Below are 22,847 nucleotides of genomic sequence, written 5' to 3' on the forward strand. Positions count from 1 at the left end.
CCTCGATCTCCACCTAACAAAATAAATGATGGGCTACTTAACAAAGAAGCAAAATAGAAAGGTGATGGAAGGCTTAAAATCATTCATAACCACTAGAACAGCTCTGGGGAACCCTCCAGATCATCGTTTTTCTGGTTGGACTTGTGCTGGTCAGTTGCTGTTTCCAGCCTGTGGCAAGGCACTTGGCAGGCACTGTGTTAGGGAGATTTCTCACACAAGTGTTAAATTCCCTCTACATTAGAGCCCTCCAGTTCTTTTGCTATATTTTTGGGCTTTGAACATTTCATTTTCAGTGTGTTTTACTTTTTGTGTTCATGGATATGGAGTCTCACCAACTCCATAGGCATTATCTTTTTACTGTGTGCCACACAGCACCTTCAGTGCATTGACACAGTGTTGTCTTTTCAGACTCCCACTTTTAAACTCCATTTTCTGGGACTGACTACTGTCTCCCAGAACATGTAAAGTTGCCATTGACTATACTAGTTTTTTTAAATGTACAGACCCAGTACAACCTATCTTCTAACACTGGAGTACTGGAGGGGTTAATAGTTATCCCCCTTTGTCTGATTCTCATTTGTATGTTCCCCTTTCTCTAAGATTTGGCTGGTGGCAGTGGTATCTACCATTTGTATTCTACTGCGAGCTATGAAAATAGCCTCTGTACCATTAGAGGCTATGGTGGTAGCCTCAAACTCTAACCTGCTGGACCCCTTTTTATTTGGTTCCGGTCGAGTTTATTTGCCCTTTCTTTTTGTAAAGGTCTTTCTCGTGTTTTACTCTGCGTGCCAAACCAGGTTTGGTTCCTTTGTTTGCTGTCCTTTGGTGGGCTTCTGCACAGAAGCCCTCCTTAGGTGCCTGAGTGTCTGTGTGGACAGGATGTGAGGGAGGGGTTTGAGGCCCCCTGCACAGGGTCTCCTTGGAGACCGAAGTCGCACTCTAGTTTGATTGGCTAGGTGGCTGTCCTGCCAGGACAGCCACCTTGCGGTGTGATTGACAGCCAGGCTGTGTGTATGGGGGATTTGGTGCATAAAAAGCCAGGCTCTGGGACTGGAAGGCAGAGTCACCACTGGATCAAGAGAACCGAAGAGAAGCTGAAGGAAGACAACTGCTGCAACTACTGGACATCCCGGTGAAGACCTGCTGCAGGTCCGAATTGCCCGAAACTTCGACAACAGAGAAGATCTGCAAGGAATCTTCTTCCCTTGAGCTTGGTGGGACCAACCAGCTTGCCAAACACCAAACGCTGGCCTCCCTCTCCTGGTCGAATTTGCTGTGCATCACTGCAATGAACCGGATAGCCAGGGTGAACTGGACCTCTTTGGGTTTTAAGGAGCGCATCTTTTATTCAACATTTTGCTCCGCTGCTGGCTTCTTCCCTGGGCAGTGCAGGACCCTCCAGACGTCGTCCTTCTCATCACCACGACTGAAACTTCAGGAACCGTGAGCCTGCAGGAACTGCCAGGAACAACTGCCTCAGCTACAGCATTCTTCTCCATTTAAGGTACTGTGCATATCCGGTCGTTGGTTCCGTCCGACCACGGTGAAAGTGCTTGAAATCTTTCGCCTCTCAGAAGGCTTGTCCTTCTCCTCTCCTGTGAACAACTTTTCCTCCAACCAACTTCGTTTTGACCTCTTGGCAAAGACTTAACCAAAAACAACTCTGAACTGTGTGATCCTCTGCAAAGACTCTGAACCATTAACATTGGTCCAGGCCTATTGACTTGAATCCTAGTTGTAGTAGCCTTTTATAGATTGCCCTGCCTATAACTTGTTGTTGTTGTTGATTCTGAATAACCTTGTCTTCTCTCCCTTTTAAATTGCTGGAGTGCCATTTTGCTCACACTTCATTTTGAGCCTAACTTGTCCAGAATCGATTGGGGGTTGTTGTAGTGTATTAAGATTGTGATTTTCTACTGCTTTATGATAGTGTACTGTTTTATAACTGATGGTGTAAATAAATGTATATTCTTTTACTCAGAAACATTGAATCAGTGTTTGTTTGAACCATAGTAATGGTTGGCCTTTGTGTAACCTCTAATACTGCTCACTTTACTCTTCAGATAAGCCTGGCTGCTCAGCCATCGCTACCACTTTACTGTGTAGTACAGGCTTGTACCAAAGGTCGAAATTGTACTTACACTTGTACTATTAATTGTGTGTAGTGTTCCCAAAGGGTACTGCATATGATTCTGCCTAACACACTGGATGTCTGCGCTTTGGGGTTTAGGCCTCTTAGGGATGCTCTGTTTACAGTTTAGCCCGAGTGATGTACAATACTGCTTGCATTCACAGTAATTTGGTAATGTGGGCCTATACACACTGCTATTAACGCTACATATTGTGATCCATTCTTGCATGAAATGCATATCATACTACAGTGATATCGTAACAATATTTTTCTTGGTGTACTGAGGAACAATGCTGTGTGATACCACTTCCTGTTTTGTCAAGGAGTGAAAGGTCAAGTGACAGCACTTCCTGTGATGTCACTTGGAGGCCGGGTCAAATGAAATCACTTCCTTTGATGTCATAAGAGGTCAAGATATCAGTACAGCTACACCTGACATTTTGGTGAAATGACATCCTTGCCCCTAATGTATATCTCAATTTGTTGGTGGTTCATCATCCCCCGGGTTCCGATCCCACATTTTATGAACAATTCCTTGAGCTTGCAGCTGATTTGCAACTTTGTCAATCCTATCTTGTTATTGCTGGTGATTTTAATTTGAAATGTAATGATTTTGTTGGAATCTAAAAGTCAAAGGTTCATTCAGTCTATGGAAGAGCTTGCTCTCTCTGAATTTGTCTCTGGCCCTACACATCGCCTAGGCAATACATTGGATTAGATTTTCTTCTCTGCCACAGAAATCGTGGCCTTTCCTGGCCTTTTGACTGTATGGTCAGATAATTTCCTCATTCCTTTCTTGTGGAGCCTCCCTGCCTCCCGGGCTGCAGCTAGGCCTTTGGTTGGCCCTCGTCGTGACTGGCATTCTGTTCTCCGCAATGTGATATCTAATTTTGTTGAAGCTTCTTGTCTGGATAGCCTGCCTATCGAGGACGATACTATTGCCTATGCTTTGTCTGCTGCTTCAAATGCTCTTGCCCCTCTTAGTACCCCCAAGACTGTATTTTTCAGCCTTGTTATTCTGACCATCTGCGGGCACTCTGCCTATCCTGTAGACAAGCGGAGCTAAAGTGGCATAGGCAATACGGTTTGACAGATAAAGCCATTCTGTGCTCTGCCTTGTCTACCTATCATAGGACTAGCTTCACTGCTAAATGTTCCTTTTTTCTAAACGGGTGGGCAACTCCATTAACCAGACCAATGAGCTGTTCAAAGTGGATTGCTGCCTATCTGCCCGTCCTTCTGAATCTGCTCTGCCCTCACAATTTTTATGCTCCTCTATTTCACTTAAGAGAGAAGATTCCGTCTCTTTGGGGCTTATTCTGGCTTCTCTCAAACAATCCCTAGTCGTCCCGCTTCTGAAAAAAACCTTCACTTTATCCTGCTACCCTGCTGACTATGGTCCTATCTCGCTTCTTCCATTTTTAATGAAACTTCCTGAATTTCTGGTTGGTCCACTGCTTAGCTCTTTTCTGGAAAATTCTTCCATTTTCAATACAGCTCAATCTGGCTTTCACTCAGGTTGGGACATGGAAAGTGTGCTGTCTCGGTGGTCGATGATCTAACTCTATTGCATGGTCAAGGCTGGGTCAGAGCTTTGCTGCTCCTGGATCTCTCTGCTGCTTTTGACACCGTTGACCACACTTTCTTATTAGATCGCCTCACCAGCCGGGGCCTTTCTGGCACAATTCTTTCCTGGTTCTCCTCTTTCCTATCTGACAGTATTCCATTTTTCACCCTTCCTCCTTTCTGCTACTCCCAACAATGCTTTTTGTGGTGTACCTCAGGGATCTGCCCCACTTGATCCCACTAACTCATCCCACCGCCCATTTCCTTTTTGGATCCGCCAGAGCGCCAGGGGACCACTCCGGTGGTGATAGTGCACAGTACAAATATCCTTTAACATTACATTTACTTTATACCCTATTTTGTTCCATGCCTGCATCCAACCGCTTATTAAGCTTGTGTTCTACCACGGCTTCAGTTGTTACTCTTATGCTGATGACACCGAAATCTTAGTGCGTTTAGACCTTTCCTCCCAGATCCAGATCTCATGGGTGTTTTGAAACTTTGGGGAAATGGATGTCAGACAACTGGCTTAAACTCAACGGTCAGAAAACTAAGGTGTTGTGGCGGGTCCTCTTTCTGCCTTGGCTTTTTGGTCACCTGCTTTGTGGCCTCTAGTCTTGGCCATTGTCCTATCTCTGTCTCTTCAGTAAAGGACTTGGGCATGAAAATATAACCGACCCTGTCAGCTGATCTCCAGATTGGCTCCATTTGTCAGAAACAATACTTCCAGTTAAAACTTTTGTGAAATATTTTGCCTTACCTCACCTGTCAATTTTGCACTCCTGTGGTATCCTCGCTTATTTCATCGTCAATGGGTTATTGTAACACCCTTCTACTGGTGCAGCCTGCCTACCTGCTTCAGCATTTGCATGTGCTGCACAATTCTGCAGTGTGAGTGGCCACCTCCACGCACAGAAGCACCCATATTTCTCGAGTTTTCCATCATCTTCACTGGCTGCCGGCTGCAAAACTGGTGCAATTTAAATCCCTTTGTCTGGTCCACCGGGCTTTCTATGGGTGTGGAGCAGAATATTTACAAGCAGAATTCTGTTCTTATATCCCTGCCGAGGCACTTTGCTCCGTGGATGCCCGCTTGATTTCTGTTCCCTGATTCAAGGGCTTTTGCATTGGGGCCGCTCTTTCTCAGTTTCAGAGGACCAGCTCTGGAACTCCATTCATCTTTCATTGTGTACAATTGAGGAACAATTTAGGTTTTGTCGATCACTTAAAACGTATCGTTTTTAGCCTCCTGCCATCATTTGCTTTAATTGGACTTTATAGTGACATGATGCCTCCATTGGACACTGTGTGCTTTATGGTAAAATATAACATAACATTTAACTGGGCCTCTGCAGTTGAAACAAGAGTATCATCACAAAACACTTGTACCATTTATGGTGCTTTTGTAAGCATGGAAGTCACAGTCTGCAGTTTATCTCATAATTTAAATCTCAGGGAAACATGCAATCCTTTTTGACATTCTCAGACCAGTTACTAAACCGGATGTGTTGTTTCCAAGCTATCTGTAATGCACTGATAATGGAATGGTAGCCATTGTATTCAAGTGGCTTCTGCTACTGATGGGGCATCCTAGTTAATGAAGTGACCACATGTGTTTGCAGTTTAATAAAGCATATGTGCTTTTCCGAAATGATGAGCCATATTTGAATGTGATTACGTTGGCCCAATGGTTTGACAAACAAGAATACATGAGCTACATTAGTTCATAATACATGTAACTAATGTCCTCCATTTTTGAATAACACTGCCCACATCTACTAACATTTCATATATTTCTGGGTAAAATGTTAATTTTTAATATTAGATATCTATTTGCTAAGTGTCTGTAATATGCGGTTTTACACAAGAATTGGTTATTTTTAACAACACCCTACAGTTGTCCGGCAGCGACATGTAATTTCAACCTTGCAGGATGCTCTTATCCATACACACATTGAGCCTCATTACGAGTTTGGCGGCAGCCGTGTCGGTAAAACCGGCAGGCTGCCGCCGGACCTATAATGCCATTCTGCCTCCGTAATTGCCGGAATCACCGGGGCATTACAACCTGGTGACCCAGTAATTCAGGAGGCGGAATTCTGTAAATCCCCATTCCCATGGAGATGGGGACCATGGAAACACCGGTTCTGTCTATGACAGTGCCAGTGTTTCCATGTCTGCCTGCAGGCGGGTGGTGTTAATCCCACCAGGTCAGACCTGGTGGGAGTGACACCTCCCACCTGCAGGACTCTGAATCAGCCGGTCCAGATCAACGGTGGTGGCGGATTTACTACCACCATTCTTTCCGAACCGGCATGGTTGTAATGAGGCCCATAGTCTGCTATTTAATGTTGCAAACCGATCTACATCTATCTTCAGCTGCCCTCAGTCAAACTTGTCTGCTGCTCAACATACTCCCATTTCTGTACACAGCAATTTATTTCTATGTCTGCTTAGCACTCTTAATTCCCCATGGAGCTTTGAGGCCTGTAGCTATCTGTAATACAATGGCTGTCTTTTGCTGATCTATATTCTACATCAAAAATCTATATCCTGTTTTAATTATGTTGTGCACAATGTAAGCATTCCTTTATGTGCTATGTTGCCCTTAAACAAAGTGTGTCCATTGTTAACTATTTCCAATGTATTTGCCTTAAGTAAGGGCAGCATCGCTGCCTCAATAGGCAATAATCCTGATGTTTACAATGTTACACAGTAGGGAGGGGTAGTGACGCTAAATACCATATTTACCTGTCCGCCACCGAATGAGAGAGAGAGAGAAAGGGTGCTCCTCTACAAACAGAAAACCCATGAAATAGGGAAGCTACAAGCAATAGATGATTTATTGACTTCAAATAACATGATCTCATTTGGGGGAAAAAGTGCACTAAACATTGGATAGCACCGATAAGACACACAATTATTAGCTGGTCAACTTGCCACAACTGGAAGAATCCAACTGGAATGCATTGATTTCGAACATTTCCTTACAGAAATACACATAACAGCAGTAACTCGATCACAAACTCAAGCTGAAAGTGAGATTTCTACTCTTCAGCAGACCAAAGGAAGACCTCATTACTGCATGGAAGGAAGACCTAATTATTGGAAAATTGTGTAAATATCTGGGAAATCCAGAAAACGTTCCCTTAACTGAAAAAGGATGATTTTTGAGTCTTTTTGAAATTCCAGAAAATGTTCAAAATTAAAGGTGAACCTTTGGTTGGAAAAACCCAATCTGGTTAAGAACAGGGAGTGTCACCTACCTTTTTTGAAGCATAATGTTAAATCATGCCCCTGATGCAATGACAGCTGGTCATCACGATTTTCAAAAAGATATAGATCCTGTGTGAAGCCGTAAATTGGGCACGCATGGAGCACAATCTGAATATTTATTTAATAGACTGTCCTGAGTGTGCTCAGTTCCAGCCAAGCTCCCCTACTCATCGGGCTCCTTTACAAAACCATGTTCTGTTCTTCAGATTGATTTTATTGGTAAAATGATTAATTCTGCACGCAGCAAGAAATATATGTTGACTGTCACAGGCCTCTTTACCAAATGGATTGAATGTTGCCCAGTGACTGCAGCTATTTAGTTTATCAACCACATCTTTTCTCATGTCATGTCATCCTTCCTCAAAGGTTTGAGCCTGACTGGGGTGGTCATTTCGCCAGTGTGAAAATTGCTTCGATGTGATTTTGCCTACCACCCAGAATCTTGCTGGGGTTGGAGAAATATAATACACCTATTGTGGGGATTTAAAAGAAGAATTTGGAATGTTGTACATTGCAGGCTGATAGCACAGTGTCACTAAACATGTCCCTATAGATCCTAATGCACACTACAATAGTTTGTAAAGTATGTCCTTGAATGTGCTAGAAACCCACAGTACCACATCCATACCCCTGTGTGGGGATTCATTTAAATGTGTTTTGCACAAATATTTTTTTTCTGTGTAACATTTCTCTCATACCAATACGTGTTTTGGAGAAATGAAAATGTACCGATAAACACTGTATAAATAAATATAAATTGTATTATGTTGCACAGAAATTAGATTTCCCTATTAGGATTAGATACAGAAATGTAATTAGTGGATTTATGGTGTCACTGAATGTGTGTATTACCTTTAGTGGGATTCACACAAGCGGGCCAATTCTTGTTTCTATGAACCAGTTACACATGTATCAATATTTCATTGTGGTGACTTTGCCAGCATAAGGTTAAAGACCACCTTTCAAGTGATTTTATTTGCATAAAAATGAAATATTGATTCATAATACATCCTACTTTGTGTATCAGAATTGTAGGGAGGGGTTTGATATCAGGGAACATTAAATATGGGGACATGCCTTAGTGACACCTATCTTTGAATCCTCAAAAGATTCATCACTGCTGTGGCATTGTAATTATTTCTATCTATAGAATGTATTTACTCTTTAGTGGCTCACTTTACAGAGGAATGCCTCTAATGTATTGCTCGCCCAGCGATACAATCCCACCACACGATCTGGGACAAGAAACAGGTTTTTTGTAATCTGAATATTTTGTTTAATTTAAAATAATAAATACAGGAATGATCTACAATGCTATGGAAGTTCCCCACCCTCAATACTTCAAATGAATACAGCAATCTTGTCTACAGACATGCCTGATGTTATCTCATTAATGATTTAATTTAAATTTGAACAGATATCTACACATATGAAACACATCTGAATGACTATTCTAGACAATAAGTGCACATACTTTACAATGTAGACAGAGACATTGACATTGCTTGATTTCATATTCATGAGACATTAATCTATAGTAAGGAATTATAATTGTCTTCATTCGAACTCCCCCTTGATATGAAAAGGTGAAGCAATTCTCGGAATAAAGTTTGAAACAACATTATTTACTAGGTTTTCTCTGAAACCATAAACAAGTATTGGCATCAGAGATATATGTTGCAACAATTTAGTGTCCAAGTCTTTAGATGAAGGATCAATACCATTTTACACCTGTTGGATTCCTTGAAATTACATTTCTTTCGAATGCTGGGACACCAGGGATAATTTTTCTTAAAGAACCAGGTTCACCCTCACCACACCCCTTTTTAATGCGTTCATTTAGGAAAATATGTTAATAATTCTCTTGACTATGTCATAGTTCAATCAGAAGACCAGACCTAGTGTAACAGCCTCTTTCTAAATCTACCTGCCTCTACTCTCCGCCCTCTGCAAAAAATCCAGAACAGGACTGCAAGACTTGTCCTTGGCCTCAAACCCTGGGATCGTATCTCTCCAGCTCTGAAATCCCTCCATTATCTCCCAGTGGATGCAAGGATTAAATTCAAAACCCTCTGCATTGTCCACAAGGCTTTCTGGGGCCTGGATCCAAAATACCTTCAGCTATCCCTACACAAATACCTCCCCTCTCGAGCTCTTAGCTCCTCTACCTCTAACTCCCTCAGGGTCAGTCGCTTTGCAAAGAAACAAGCTGGGGGTAGATCTCTGTCTTCGGCTGGGGCCAACCTCTGGAACAGCCTCCCTGCCACTCAAAAAATTGAGGAGAACCATCTCCGGTTCTGGAAGCACCTCAAGACCTTCCTCTTTTCTTCTGCCTTTGCTCCCCCTCTAGCCTGCTGAACTGTTCTCTCTTGGCACTGTGTACTTGGCGACCCTCTGTCCTCTGGGCCCAGGTACCTGCTCACGCTGCCACCCTCCCGCACTGCCTCCGGGCCATCCCTTGCACTGGGGTCTGTATCTGTACCCATAAAGCCCCCCCCCCCTTTTTCTGCCTGTACTTATCAGACCTACCCTGTCTGCTGCCTTAAACCCAGCACTTGCCAATTGCTGGCTGCACTGCCACTGTTTGTTGACTTATTTATGTATTTATTATTATTTTTCTGTTTCTCCTTTGCTTCACACTTTCCATTTCTCCCCCTTCCATGCACTTTTCCCCTCCCCCTCTCCCGTGCACTTGTGCATTCTCAATGTCACTGGGCCTAGTAAGATCGTTGTTTTGTTCTCCCCTGTTCCCCTCCCTTGCCTTGTCGTGCTCTGAAACACTTGTGTACGAGCACAATAGCAATAAAATATCAATATCCATACCGTCCACGTTTTAATTTGAGATGTTCAAGGTCACTATAGATCGCACACTGCAGGTGAAATGCTACCTAAACTTCTAATTGTATTCATAAATCACAAATCAAATACACCTTGCACTTGTTTTCCGACGCAAGCACACATTTAAATGTTATTTCCCAAGTCTACGAACATAGTTTAATGTCTTTGGTAAATACAGGTGGGCCCACTATTCATTGATCAGTATGAGTAGCAAATATCTCCAGAGAAAACAGGCATTTTTGTTAACCTATAGTTGACAACTTAAAATGCAGCATGATAGATATATGCTCACAATGTAACAGCAATGTATATTTTAAACCATTATTACTTGTAAAAGTAGTCTAATTACGGGTGAAAATGTCTACAGATATGGTGTGACCCATAATACAATTTCTAACTTTGTACAATACTTTTATATTGTCATGTTCTTTGCAGAACATTGAAAAAGCACCCTTTTCACATGTGTTTGTTTTCTTTAAATCCTACAAACATGATCCTTATAAAATAATAACTGGCAAATTGTGCTTTACCTTGTTTTGTCTGTTTAACATGATATGTCAGGGTGAAGTATCATTCTGACCATATGCCATTTAATAGAGAGTGCCACCTTCAATCAAAAAATATTTTACAGTATACTCCTCTGTCTACATTATACATTTCAGCCTAAGAAAACAGTGATGCAATCTCTCACCAGAAAAATGCATATGTGCTAAGACTGCTAAGGTGCACTCCTCAAACTACAAAATTCATGTATGCATATGCTTGCTTTGGGGAACATGCTCAGCTCTAAAAATACCACATGCCTAATTTTTCTTTGTTGTACTTCCCCAACAACAACATTCACAGCTTTCATGTACGCTGCCTGCAGAATCCATCTATGGCCTTATCTGGAATGGGTGGTATACCGGTGGTATATCCGCTGAGATACCACCCAATGCAAATAGCATTACTGCAACTTGGTCTGGCGCTATTAGTGACAGAAATCGAGTTGTTATGGGGCAGTAAGTCCCCATCTTTATTGGACCCAATGGGGCATTTTCAGCGCAGTTACTGCAGAGCTTATAGTGCTGCAGTAATTGTGCTGAAAATGGGCAGAAAGCCGGCTGATTTACCCACAGCTCAGAGCTGGAGGTAAATCTCCAACTTTCCACCCAACTCATACTTGGCCAGAACGGTAAAGCAGCAGTAATCGCGTTGCTGCTGCATTTTTACTTCTCTGCCCAACTTGTGTTGAAGCCCATGACTAAAATTGCTTTGGCATACTCCTTCACCTATCATGTGTACCAAAGTCTGCGTTGTTTTAATCCTACAAAATTCACAAGGGCCTAAGATTACTTTGATGTACTCCCTCGCCTACAAAATTCATATCTGCCTAACACTGCTTTAGGCTTCTCACCCACTACAAAATGCATGTGGGGTTCAAACTACTTTGGCCTTCAAGTGCTTTATTTTGTCATGTGACCCCTAATCCCCACAAAATTCTAAACTTCTTCCCTTACTCTGCCCAGTCTGTTTTATTGATTTAGTACTACTCTAACCTACACTATTACTAATCCTATACTATGTCACGCATATTTCCTTCCCCAACTATCCAGAGATCAGTGCTATTACTCCTGTCTCTTCAAGCGCCAACCAATGAGTTTCTTGACTGCTAGTTGACTGTGTTTATATGGACACAATTAAGTAGATCCTCATTGCTCGAACCGCAGAAAAACCCATTGAAATCTGAGGGGGTTTTTAGTTTTGCATGAACCATCTCACACGGTCATAGTGGTATGTAATGAGACCCTGACCATGGAGCATAGTGTCCCAGGTGAACAGTGAGTTTTAGCTGTTTATTGCTGGCTTGTGAGGTTTTGGGTTTGGAATTCACCAGTAACATCTTTTCATTTTGAGATCACCCAAGAGTTTAAGTATGGTAACTAGAACTATGGGCAAATAGATGACATAAGGATGACTACCAGTATGACATGTAAAGGACTCCCAAGTATAGCCGGTACATTTTGATGTTTTAGAAGTGGGCGGACCTGCTATATTAAAATGCTATGCCTGAAACTAGTCTGCTCTTTTGAAATCTACTGTGGCAGCACTATCGGCCATGTTGAAGACCATGGTGTATCATGTAAATAGCTAGTTGTGTGTCATAGAAAAGCAAAATCTGCAGAGAAATATATTTGTTTTAGCCTCATTTTTATTTTATTTTATTGAACATTTGTTAGGTGCCTATACAACTAGTGGTGTTTCCAGGCGCCACAAGGCAAAAAAGAGTAGTGGAACAGGGGAGTAATAAACAATGGTTCAAGAAATGGTAAGTAATCAACAAAAAGGGTCCTACTTGGCCTTGTGGCATTCGGGTGTGCAAGTGCGTAGGAGAGGGAAGGGAAGGTGGGGGGAGGAAAAGGTAGGGCAAGTGATGGAGTAGGCCCAGGAGGGGAAGTGCCAAGGGTGGAACGGGGGCCCCACTGGCTAAGTGCAGCGGTGAGGGTATCCCTGTCTGGGAAGGGCCAAGAGGGAAGTGCTGAGGGTGCTGGTGTCGACTGGGCAGAGGGCCTGGTAACCTGTGAGACTCATGAGGACCAGGCCACCAGTCTCAGCGGCAGTGGGGTTATTAGCAGGGGAAGGCGAGAGGGGAGGAGGTAGAGAAAAGAAGAGTTTTAAGCAGTTTACAGAACTTAAGGAGGTCCAGGTCAAGTCACAGGGGGAAGGGAGGCTGTTCCAGAAAGAGAGGTGCCAGCCGAGGCGAGAGACCTGTCCCCCCACTCTCTGCTTGGCGAAACGTTTGACTATCAGATAATTTGAGCTAGAAGAGTGGAGGGCTCGAGCAGGGAGGTATTTGGGGAGAGAGAGTTGGAGATAGCAGGGTTCCAGGCCCCAGAAAGCCTTGTGGATTATTCAGAGGGACTTGAATTTGATCCCTGCGACAACCCGGAGCCAGTGGAGAGATGTTAGGTCTGGAGAGATCCGGTCCATGGGCTTAATTCAATGGATAAGTCTTGCAGCCCTATTTTGGATTAGTTGAAGGGGCAAAAGGAGGAGGGAGAATGAGGCAAATTATGTTGCAGTAGTCCATCTGGGAGAGGACCAGAGCTCTGGAGACATTGAGCTTCTGGGGAAAGTGAGGAATAGAAGAATGCCTCTAAGGAGTTGATGCTGAAAGTGTGCCTTCTTGGCAAGGTCCAAAATGTGAGGTGTAAAAGAGAGAAAGGGGGCGAAGATGACTCTGAGGTTTTTGGCCTCACTGTATCATGATATGATATGATATGATAGTTTAGGTTATTTATAGCGTGCTTAATACCCTGAGGTTTCTAAGCGCAGACCCGGGGATCAAACCTGTGTTGCTCCGTGTTGTTTTGCTTCCAAGGTGAGCATGTTGCCTCTGAGCTATCCTCCTGGGACATGACACCATGAGGGTATAGGGCCCAAGGAGGGCGGCCAGAGGGCAGGAGGGAAACAGGGCGCAGGTGTCCCAGCTTTAGGGAAATTGTATGGTTTTTGTGTGATACCAACATACTTAGGAAGGTGAATTTGGTGTCTAGGGTCTACAAATTGTAATGTCGCCCTTCTACTAAACCTTCAGTTCTTGCCTTCCATAAACTTTATCAGCTTTTGGTAATGTCTGAGTTTCCAAACCACCCCTTTCCTTCATCTGCCAACTCACAGATGCTTCTTTTGTTCTTCATTTGGCATCATATGTTTATTTGAGACAGAGAGAGAGATGAAATGTGGCCTTAGGTGCTAGAGAAATGGGTCCTGTCTGCAAATGGCCATGGGTAGGAGTGCAAGGTTACAGGTACTTTATAAGGTCTACTCCCACCTTACCCAGATTAACAGACACTGCTCTAAGATCTCCTACCACCTTACACTGCACACACAAACCCTCCACAGATTGCAACCATAGGCCTAGCTGTTAAAACATACAAACTAACCATTGCTAAACAAAATAAAACACATCAAAACTAACCGAGGCACAACTAAGATCTCTTTGTAAATGCTGTAGCAGTTTATCAGATCGTGGGATCATCCCTATGGATAACATACTCCCAAATGTCTTCTGCTAAATCCATAGAAAGCAGGTTTGCACTCTGGAATGATGGTACTTCTCACCTGCATTTATCAACACCACAGGTTTCTCATCTGACTTTCCCATTGTCTCACTAATGAATCCCACACCCCTTTTATCTTACAGAGCCAAGTGTTGCAAGGCCACCAATAGTGGCAGACGGGCGATAAACCAGATTACGTACATTACATTACATTACAGAAATACTGTGGTTCTGAAATGTTGGTAATATTGCCTTTCTAAGATTTGACACTGTTTAGGGTGTAGCTAATAGTGCCTCCTAACTTATCTAGTACAGGTTAGTAGAGGGAATATGGAATATCACAGCTGTTAAAGTAGTTAGGGCATGAGTAAATAACTCAAAATAAATAAATATTCAACCCTTGTCAACTGAAAATTATGGTTGATAGATGTCAAAATGGTATTGAACGTTTTAACCATTGTCAGTTGAGGCCTTAGTTTGGATCGTTCAGTGACTCGTTGGGTCCGTAAAGGTGCGTTTGGAGCATTTGTTTACAGGTCTGCCTCCTTTATTTCACGGTTGTTAAATATTATGTCATCAGGGTTAAGAGATAAAGAGATAATGACTTCAAATACCCACCATGTAAGATCGCTATGAGTTTGTCCTTCTACAGGAGCAGTCTGCAGCCCACATCCAGCCATATGTACTGCACTGCGAAATATGAGTGATACTGCAGGGATGAACAATGTTTCTGGTATGTGACTGTTAATCACAGTGTTCTTTTAGTTACAGAGAAGCAGAGAAGAATTTTCATAATGTCTGGAGCAGATGTCCCTATGCAGAGCACTCTGGCAGTGACGAAGCGGAAGAGGTCTCAGGAATACTGCACTACACTGCAAACCTCCTTGGTAAATTCATTTTGTGTGCATACATCTCTGTGTTCCCTTACACTTTAGAATAAAAGACATGCACGTTGTCTACATCAGGGCACCAGGTGATATAGCATTATATCATAGATTTACGACAAGCATACACATGTGTGTAATTGTGTTACTGCTGCTACCAATAATAAGATTGTGCTGTATTTTATGTGGTCGTCTTATTGATGCAATAAAGTGCAGGATGCGGTGCAAAGATTCGATGTTAGTATAAACAAGTGTACTGTAGCTATGTAAGTCAAACGGGTTCTTGACAAACCACTAATTTAAGATGACTCCACCATACTTTAGCAAGTCTATAAATTGAACTTTCATGTCGTGCTTCATGCCTGAGACCGGTCTCTATGCATGGGCCAGGGATTCAAATCCATGATGCACTGCGTTGTCTGCTTTCCAAGTCAAACGAGTTGCCCCTGAGCGATCCACCCTTCACAATGCGAATCAAACATTGGCACTGCAAATGGTTTGGGATTTTGTGTAGGCATGGCAAATGCACTTTCCAGACACTGCCATAGTGGTATTAACTTGCCACTGATGGTAGCAGGTGCAAAATGGATTCTATGTGATATTTCCCCTTTATAAAAATACTGATTTATTTAGGCTGTTTTGTGTGCAGCCTTTAAAAGCACAACTAGCACAGTTCTGGTGGGTTTCTTCCCTCAACCCATCCCAAGGGCTGACAGTTAGATTGTTTGCAAAGACTGCCCGGAGCAGTCGCCAAGTGGTCTTTCTAAATCAATGTTTCCCCTGTTTCTGTAAAAACAAAAAATGAATTCACTACATATGGCAGGCAACATGGTGTGAGTACTTGGGCATCTAATTGCAGTGCCTGGCAAATGCACAATACTTATACCAAAGCCAATACCTGTGGCGTTGCCAATGCTTGTTTTTAACAGGACTTCATTGAAGGACACACATAGGGCCTCCTTAAGGATGCCGGTGCCGTTAACACCATACCGCCACATTCCGAGTTCCCTTAGCATGTCCCCACTAAGGCCGGCTGGTAAAACCAGGGGAGCCACTAGGGGACCACAGAGCTAATAACGGGCCCACTATTTGTTATAAGCTCCCTCCCCATTCCCATTGAGCCCTATGGGGGCTCGAATGGAAATGGGGAAGGGTATTTTGAATGGGGACTTACCAGGTCCTCCAAGGTTGGAATGACCCGTGGCTACCTCCAAACTCGTAATGACCGGGTCCGGGTTCTAATAGCACTATGGCTACCTCCAAACTCGTAATGACCGGGTCCGGGTTCTCTGAATGGGGACCTAAATAGTGGGCCCGTTACTAGCTTCCTGGGTCATGGGAATGGGGATGGTGCCGATGTTTCCTCGTCCGCCTGCAGGCGGGCGATGTTAAACCCGCCAGGTCAGACCTGGCGGGATTGACGCCTCTGCCTGCAGGAGTCGTGATCACCCGGCATGGAAACAACAGTGGCAGCAGGTTTACCGCCACCGTTGTTTTTGCTTCCATACCGGGTGAGTTGTAATGAGGCCCTATGTGCGGTTTGTTTTGTTGTAGTGTAGTGAAGTTAGTGCAGTTTGCTGCTTTAAGGCTTGTGGTTGTGTTTGGTTCGAGATTGAGAGGTGTATGCAGAGGAGTGGAGTTGTTAGTGGGTTGGTTGATTCATGATTGCACGCTAGGTCCAGGCTAGGCAGGAGAGTAATATATCAGTCATCGAATTCCCTCTATGTGTGCACATGCTAACATTCACAATTTCATCTAGATGTGGCGCATGCTAGGCTAAAGAATTTCCTCTGTGTGTGCACATGCTAACATTTACAATTCTATCCAGATGTGACGCACGCAAGGTTGAGGATATTCCAACTAAGTGAGGCACATGCTAACATTCACAACTCCATCCAGATGTGGTGCATGCTAGGCTAAAGAATTCCCTCTATGTGTGCACATGCTAACATTTACAATTCTATCCAGATGTGACGCAGGCGAGGTTGAGGATTCCAACTAAGTGAGGCACATGCTAACATTCACAATTCCGTCCAGATCTGGTGCATGCTAGTCTAGTGAATTCCCTCCATGTGTGCACATGCTAACATTTACAATTCTATCCAGATGCGATGCAGGGTAGGTTGAGTATTCCAACTAAATGAGGCAAATGCTAACATTCACAACTCCATCCAGATGTGGTGCATGCTAGGCTAAATAATTCCCCATATGTGTGCACATGCTAACATTTACAATTCTATCTAGATGTGACGCAGGCGAGGTTGAGGATTCCAACTAAGTTAGGCACATGCTAACATTCACAATTCAGTCCAGATGTGGTACATGGTAGTCTAGTGAATTCCCTCCATGTGTGCACACGCTAACATTTACAATTCTATCCAGATGTGACGCAGGCTAGGTTGAGGATTCCAACTAAGTGAGGCACATGCTAACATTCACAATTCCATCTAGATGTGACGTATGCTAGGCTAATGAATTCCCTCTATGTGTGCGCATGCTAACATTTACAATTCTATCCAGATGTGAAGACTGTTTTGAAAAACATTAGCAGTGTAGGGTATTTTGTGGATATTTGGGGCTTTGCAGTATTTTCTTACCGCCAGAATACCTTTAGCAATAATCACTCTCTATATTCATATTGGATCACACATAACAATAATACAGTGCGTTATTTCAGAGCTCAGACATATTTAGGTGGTAAACGTGGTTGATTTGCGTGGTTATAGTGGCGAGCATAATTCCTTTGTTCTATTTGTGGTCCCAACATCCAGAATCCCTTGTTTTTGTTTAGATTGTTCTTGTGATTACTAGAGAAACCTCAGGCCTACATTTCAGGAATACCACATTTTCAGTGTTAATGTTAGTGTGCCACCATGGGCGATCTCACTGACTTATTTACGACAGAGAGCTATATGTGGTAATTTTGTGGTAATTTCCACTACCTTATATACGGTAGGGAACTATGTCCAGAGAGTCTCTCTTCCCGTTGGCTCATGTACCTCCAACGAGCTATGCTACAAATAGTCACTCACAACTGTCCATACTGAATATGATCATGCACACATCTGTCTTAAAATGACAATTGCACTGTTTAAAAATCTCCCCACATCATCAGCACTGTATTGGTAAATATAAAACACACCACCCGTCTGCTTTCAAATATTTTTCTGTATTATAAAAGTTGCATTTAAACACGATCTCACTCTTTACAGAAATAAATGAAATAGCACAGTAACAGCATTATCTGTGATACACTGAGAATAGAGTGGCGGGGACAAGAACTCAATTTGCAACATTAACATGTGATTAAAGCACAGGAATCTCCTTTCCTACACTGACTGAATATTCTCGTACACACTTAGCACCCACACTTCTGTAATTACCTTATCTGTTCAGCCTGAGTTTTCTTCAGCTGTTCTCTTTCTGAATGTGGCTCCCTTGAAGAGTAACCCCGGTGAAAACAAGCGTCTTTCGTTCTCAAACTGGGGTCATTGCCCGGAACTCTCAGCTTTTTCAGCAGAAATGCTCCAACCAGGAAAACAGGTCCTTCTCCCAGCTCTCCAAATCCCGACTGTCCTCCCCCTCTCTTCAAACTCCCCCCAGCAAGAACTCTAATCACTGCCTCTAGCATGATACTTGCTATGACGCTGCTCCAATCAGAAATTAATCATGCCACATCCTCCCTCTCTACACAATGGCTCCTTTTTACAGTAACCATTTGTAACCAACTGATTTCCTGTACCTTCGAGCCCTTGGCTTCCTGAGTTATGTGGACAGAGCAGCAGAGAAAAAGAAAAAAAATGAATGTGCGTTTAAAAGTTCACTTTCAGAGTAGGCCTATTTCTGCAGTGGAGACACATTTTTATTAGTGGGTATGTTAAATGCAGTTTTATTAGTCAGGTTAGTTATTAATAATGTTAGTTATTAATTTTCAAATGTGTCTCTTGCACCATAGGCATTTCAGGTGAAAAATAGTGTGCATTTTTGAATGTGCACGTGTGCTTTTAACTGTAAAATAGATTTGCATCTTATATGTTAAAATAGTTTTTGACTGAATAGCCTGGCTTTACTTATATGTCATGTTAATCTGGTAACACATATAGCAATGCACCGCACCCATGTGGTGGTGCTGCATAAAAAAATTGCTACCTGTGCAGTAGTGCTGTACTCTGTGCTGTAACACGCCAAATATCCTTACATACCCTCCTTTTGTTTTTAGAACTTGGTTACAATCCAAGCCAATTCCTAAAAACAACTTGTTCTTTTTTTTTTTTAAAATGCATGTGTATTGGGATATCTTTCTCTTCCTGACGTAGCTAGTAAAATCAGTAACATTTTCATTTTTACTGATAGCACAATCAACCATCCACCCATGATTAACACCAGGACAGCCAAACCCACTATTGAGCGTTCCCCCCAGGTTCCCCAATTAAATCTTTCCACTTCTATTATCCCCAGATTACTAATTGTAATATTGTTTTTTCTCAAATTCATTTTTATAACATGTCTTTCTTTGTGATTCAATAAATATTCCACATCCGGATCTATTGGAAAAGTATCCCTTTGAAAAAAATCGATATTTTCCACTTGGCTTTCCCAAACATCATTTGTTACATGAAACAATGTTAACCCCCCAATTGACACAATTGTATCCTTTGGAACCTGTAAATAAAAAACATTATATTTCACCTGTTTAACCACGTATGTTCCATGGTTTAAATGTACTACTGTCATGTTCTTTAAACAGGTGCTGATCAACCATTTATCTCTGACCATCTTAGCCTGTGCCATTTCTTCACTCCCCATATTGCTAATAATCACTTCACATCCTTCTGATATACTTGGGTCAGATTTCAAACCACAAATAGCATCTGTGGCATCAGGAACAAACGGTTTACCTGGACACATATAATCTTGTTCTTTAAATTTTACACATGTTTCCAGGTTTGGTATTAAATAAACTTCAGGTTCCCATGACTGAAATGCCACCACTTCTGGAGTCTTAATCTTAATAAATTTGTCCTCTTGCCAAAATCCCACGTTGTGTACCCACTTCGTTTGATAAATAAGTTCAGGGGCTACATATGGGATGCATAGCAAAAATCCGATCTCTAGTCTTTCCAAGTCCACATATAACGGCATTGCATTACCCATTTCGAATGCAATTTTTACCTGTATTATATCAATTTCCCTCCTGGTCAATCTTTCTATCATTTGACGAATAATATCCTGCGAAACAAAATACAAGGGGATATGTCCTTGAATCAATTGTGAAACTGCAGTTTGAACTTCTCTCATATAATTCGTTAATAGTCTATCAACAGGACTCATTATGTTCAATATTTCATTTAAAGTTCTGTCATGCTTAAGTATTATTTTAGTCGCCCGTTGCATTACATCCGCTTGTTCATTTAGAATGATTGCAGTTTCATTTATGAATCTTACTTGTTCATCCAGTCCCCCTCTAATTCCATCTAATGTTTTTTGTATTATTTCTAGGTCAATACTCAGTTGTTGCGCTTTAGTACTCAGTGTTCCTACCGAAATAGAATTGGCTGTTGATATTGTGGTACCTATTATGGCTCCAACTATAGACATTACCAATGATATCGCGAGCATCACTGCACCTCTCTTTCCTCTCTTCTTCTTAATGTCTGCTGAATTCACGAATGTTTTTTCCATTTGCATTAATATATCTCATATTGACTGCTTAGTGTCCTCTTTTCTTATTTCCAGCCACTCTTTAGTCTGTTCAATCTTAATTCCGGTATTGTTCAAGTGTTTTTCAATAAAAATCTCAGGATTCAATGGTATGTATATATTTTGGAAAATCATCCTTCTATCACTCATGATGAATCCTGGTGCCTCTTCCACCGCGATACCAGATGCTGGTCCAGGTTCAATGACAACCTGTGCTTCTGAATTCTTGAAGCTCCCTCCAAATATCATCATCATTAACCATATCATCGGTATCATCTTCAATGCTGATCGCTTTGCAGCCTTGGTCTTCACCCCTCTTTGGGGTTTTCCCGGAATCCGTCCACGTGGGCTCCAGGACTCCATCGTCTCCCGTGGGCTCTGATCCCGGAACCTCCGACCAAATAATGTTAATTTTCTAAATCAAATAGAAAATAAACAAATTAAGTACATAGCACAATACTAACTTCACCCTTTTGCCAAAAATAAAACATGCTTGGTAAAAATATATATATTTTTTTTTTCCTGAAATTAAATACAAGTTAAAAGAAAACAAGCACATATAAAACAGCATTCAATATTTAATACATTTTCTCTCTGCACACCAACCATGAGCTTCCATTATATATATTTATTTATTTATTTTATATTATATATTTTTACATATATTACAGTGTTTATGTACCATTATAACAATCAACTTTTTAACTTCTTTGTCACTGCCTCCTGATTGTACCCATTTATTTTCTCTTTTTGTGTTCAATGGACTTTTATCTGTTTCTACATGCTCAAGCTGCCTGATCTCATGTCTGGGATGGCATGGTTTGATTTGATTTACATGGACAAACTGCTCTATTGCCGTTTCACCTTCATTTTTCAAAATTTTATAAACTACAGGAGAGACCTTATCTATAATTCGAAATGGCCCCTGCCAGGCTGCTAGAAATTTAGAATTTTTCTGTTTACTTTTTCCAAAATGAAACTTGTACACCTGATCCCCTACACTGTATTCCTTTACTGATGTCTTTTTGTCATAATAAGACTTTGCACTTTCAGCAGCTCTTTCCAGATTTCTCTGCACAAAAGCAAATGCATGTTGCAAATGCCTCCTCAGTTCATCAATATATTCATGAACTGTGGATGCACTCACAAGTGTCTGCTCATGTGTTCTGTATAGTAGGTGTTGTGGTAACACCATTTTCCTACCTGTCAAGACCTCATGGGGGCTAACACCTGTTGCCTTGGCAGGAGTTGATCTGATTGCCATCAAAACCAACGGTAAACGTAAATCCCAGCTGGAACCTGCTTCTGCCACAAATTTCTTTAAAATATCCACAACAGCCCTATTGCTTCTTTCAACTGTACCTGAAGACGCCGCCCGATATGCGATATGTAGTTTCCTTTTCACACCTAGTATTTGCCATACCTTACTCATTAGAGTACTTGTGAAATGACTTCCTCTGTCTGACTCAATTCTTTGTGGCAACCCAAACCTTGAGAACACATGGTTCACCAGCAATGTGGCTGCTGTTTGCGCACTACAATCTGGTGCAGGAATGCATTCAATCCACTTCGACATCAAACATACCACACTCAAAATATAACGGTGTCCCCTGCTCGACCTTTTTAAAGGACCTACATAGTCTATTTGCAAATCTGACCATGGGAGAGTTAGGCCTCTTTTCATCAATGGTGCTCTATGCATTGGTGAAGCAGGTTTAAATTGGGCGCATACTAGACATCCTCTAGTATATAATTCCACATCTTGGGACATATGTGGCCAGTAAGCATAATCTTTTAGTATTTCTAATGTTTTTTGTGAACCTCTATGGCCTGCAGTTATGGCATCATGTGCATGGTGTAGCATTAGTCCTCTGAATGAAAGGGGTACTACCCACTGTATTTGTCCTGTTATGGACTCTCTAATCATGAGTCCATCCTGTAATCTAATTCGTGTTTTGTTCTTTAATAACACCCTCAACTCTTCTTTTCCCATACAATCATTTTCTGTCAAAGAATTTTGTTCGGGGTCTATCAAATGATTATAATAGATTCCCAAAATTTGATCATTCTTTTGTGCCTCAATCAAATCTTGGTCTGGCGTGTCATGACTCCACTGCACCACCGGTTGATCTACCTCCTTTGGTGCTTTAGAACGTGTGACTGCATCAATTTGTATTTCACCCATTAAATAATCAATAGGTAGCAATTCTCCCATCACAGCCCCAATCTTAGCCAGGTGGTCTGCCTTATCATTTCCCTCCTTATCGTCTATGGCTTGTATCATTTTTCCATGCTTAAGTGGCTTTTTGTTGTATGTAACCATGCCTCTTGCTTTCCAACCAGGCAAATACTCCACAAAGCTATTCCGTGCATAGTCAGAATCAGTCACCAGGACAATTTCACTGAACT

The 22,847-nt window shown here is 42.0% G+C and overlaps 1 protein-coding gene across 2 annotated transcripts in view; it reads left to right on the top strand.

Moving 5' to 3' along the window:
- GUCY1A2 (guanylate cyclase 1 soluble subunit alpha 2) overlaps positions 1 to 22,847 on the top strand; it is a 1,716,628-nt gene that overhangs the window by 359,685 nt on the left and 1,334,096 nt on the right. For both annotated transcript variants that reach the window (XM_069640697.1, XM_069640699.1), the window contains exon 3: positions 14,620 to 14,741. In XM_069640697.1, the coding sequence (XP_069496798.1) occupies positions 14,620 to 14,741 (122 nt within the window). The remainder of the gene's footprint in view (positions 1 to 14,619; positions 14,742 to 22,847) is intronic.

The sequence above is a fragment of the Ambystoma mexicanum genome, chromosome 7q (assembly GCF_040938575.1).
Source record: "Ambystoma mexicanum isolate Mex_15411 chromosome 7q, UKY_AmexF1_1, whole genome shotgun sequence".
Classification (NCBI taxonomy): Eukaryota; Metazoa; Chordata; class Amphibia; order Caudata; family Ambystomatidae; genus Ambystoma; species Ambystoma mexicanum.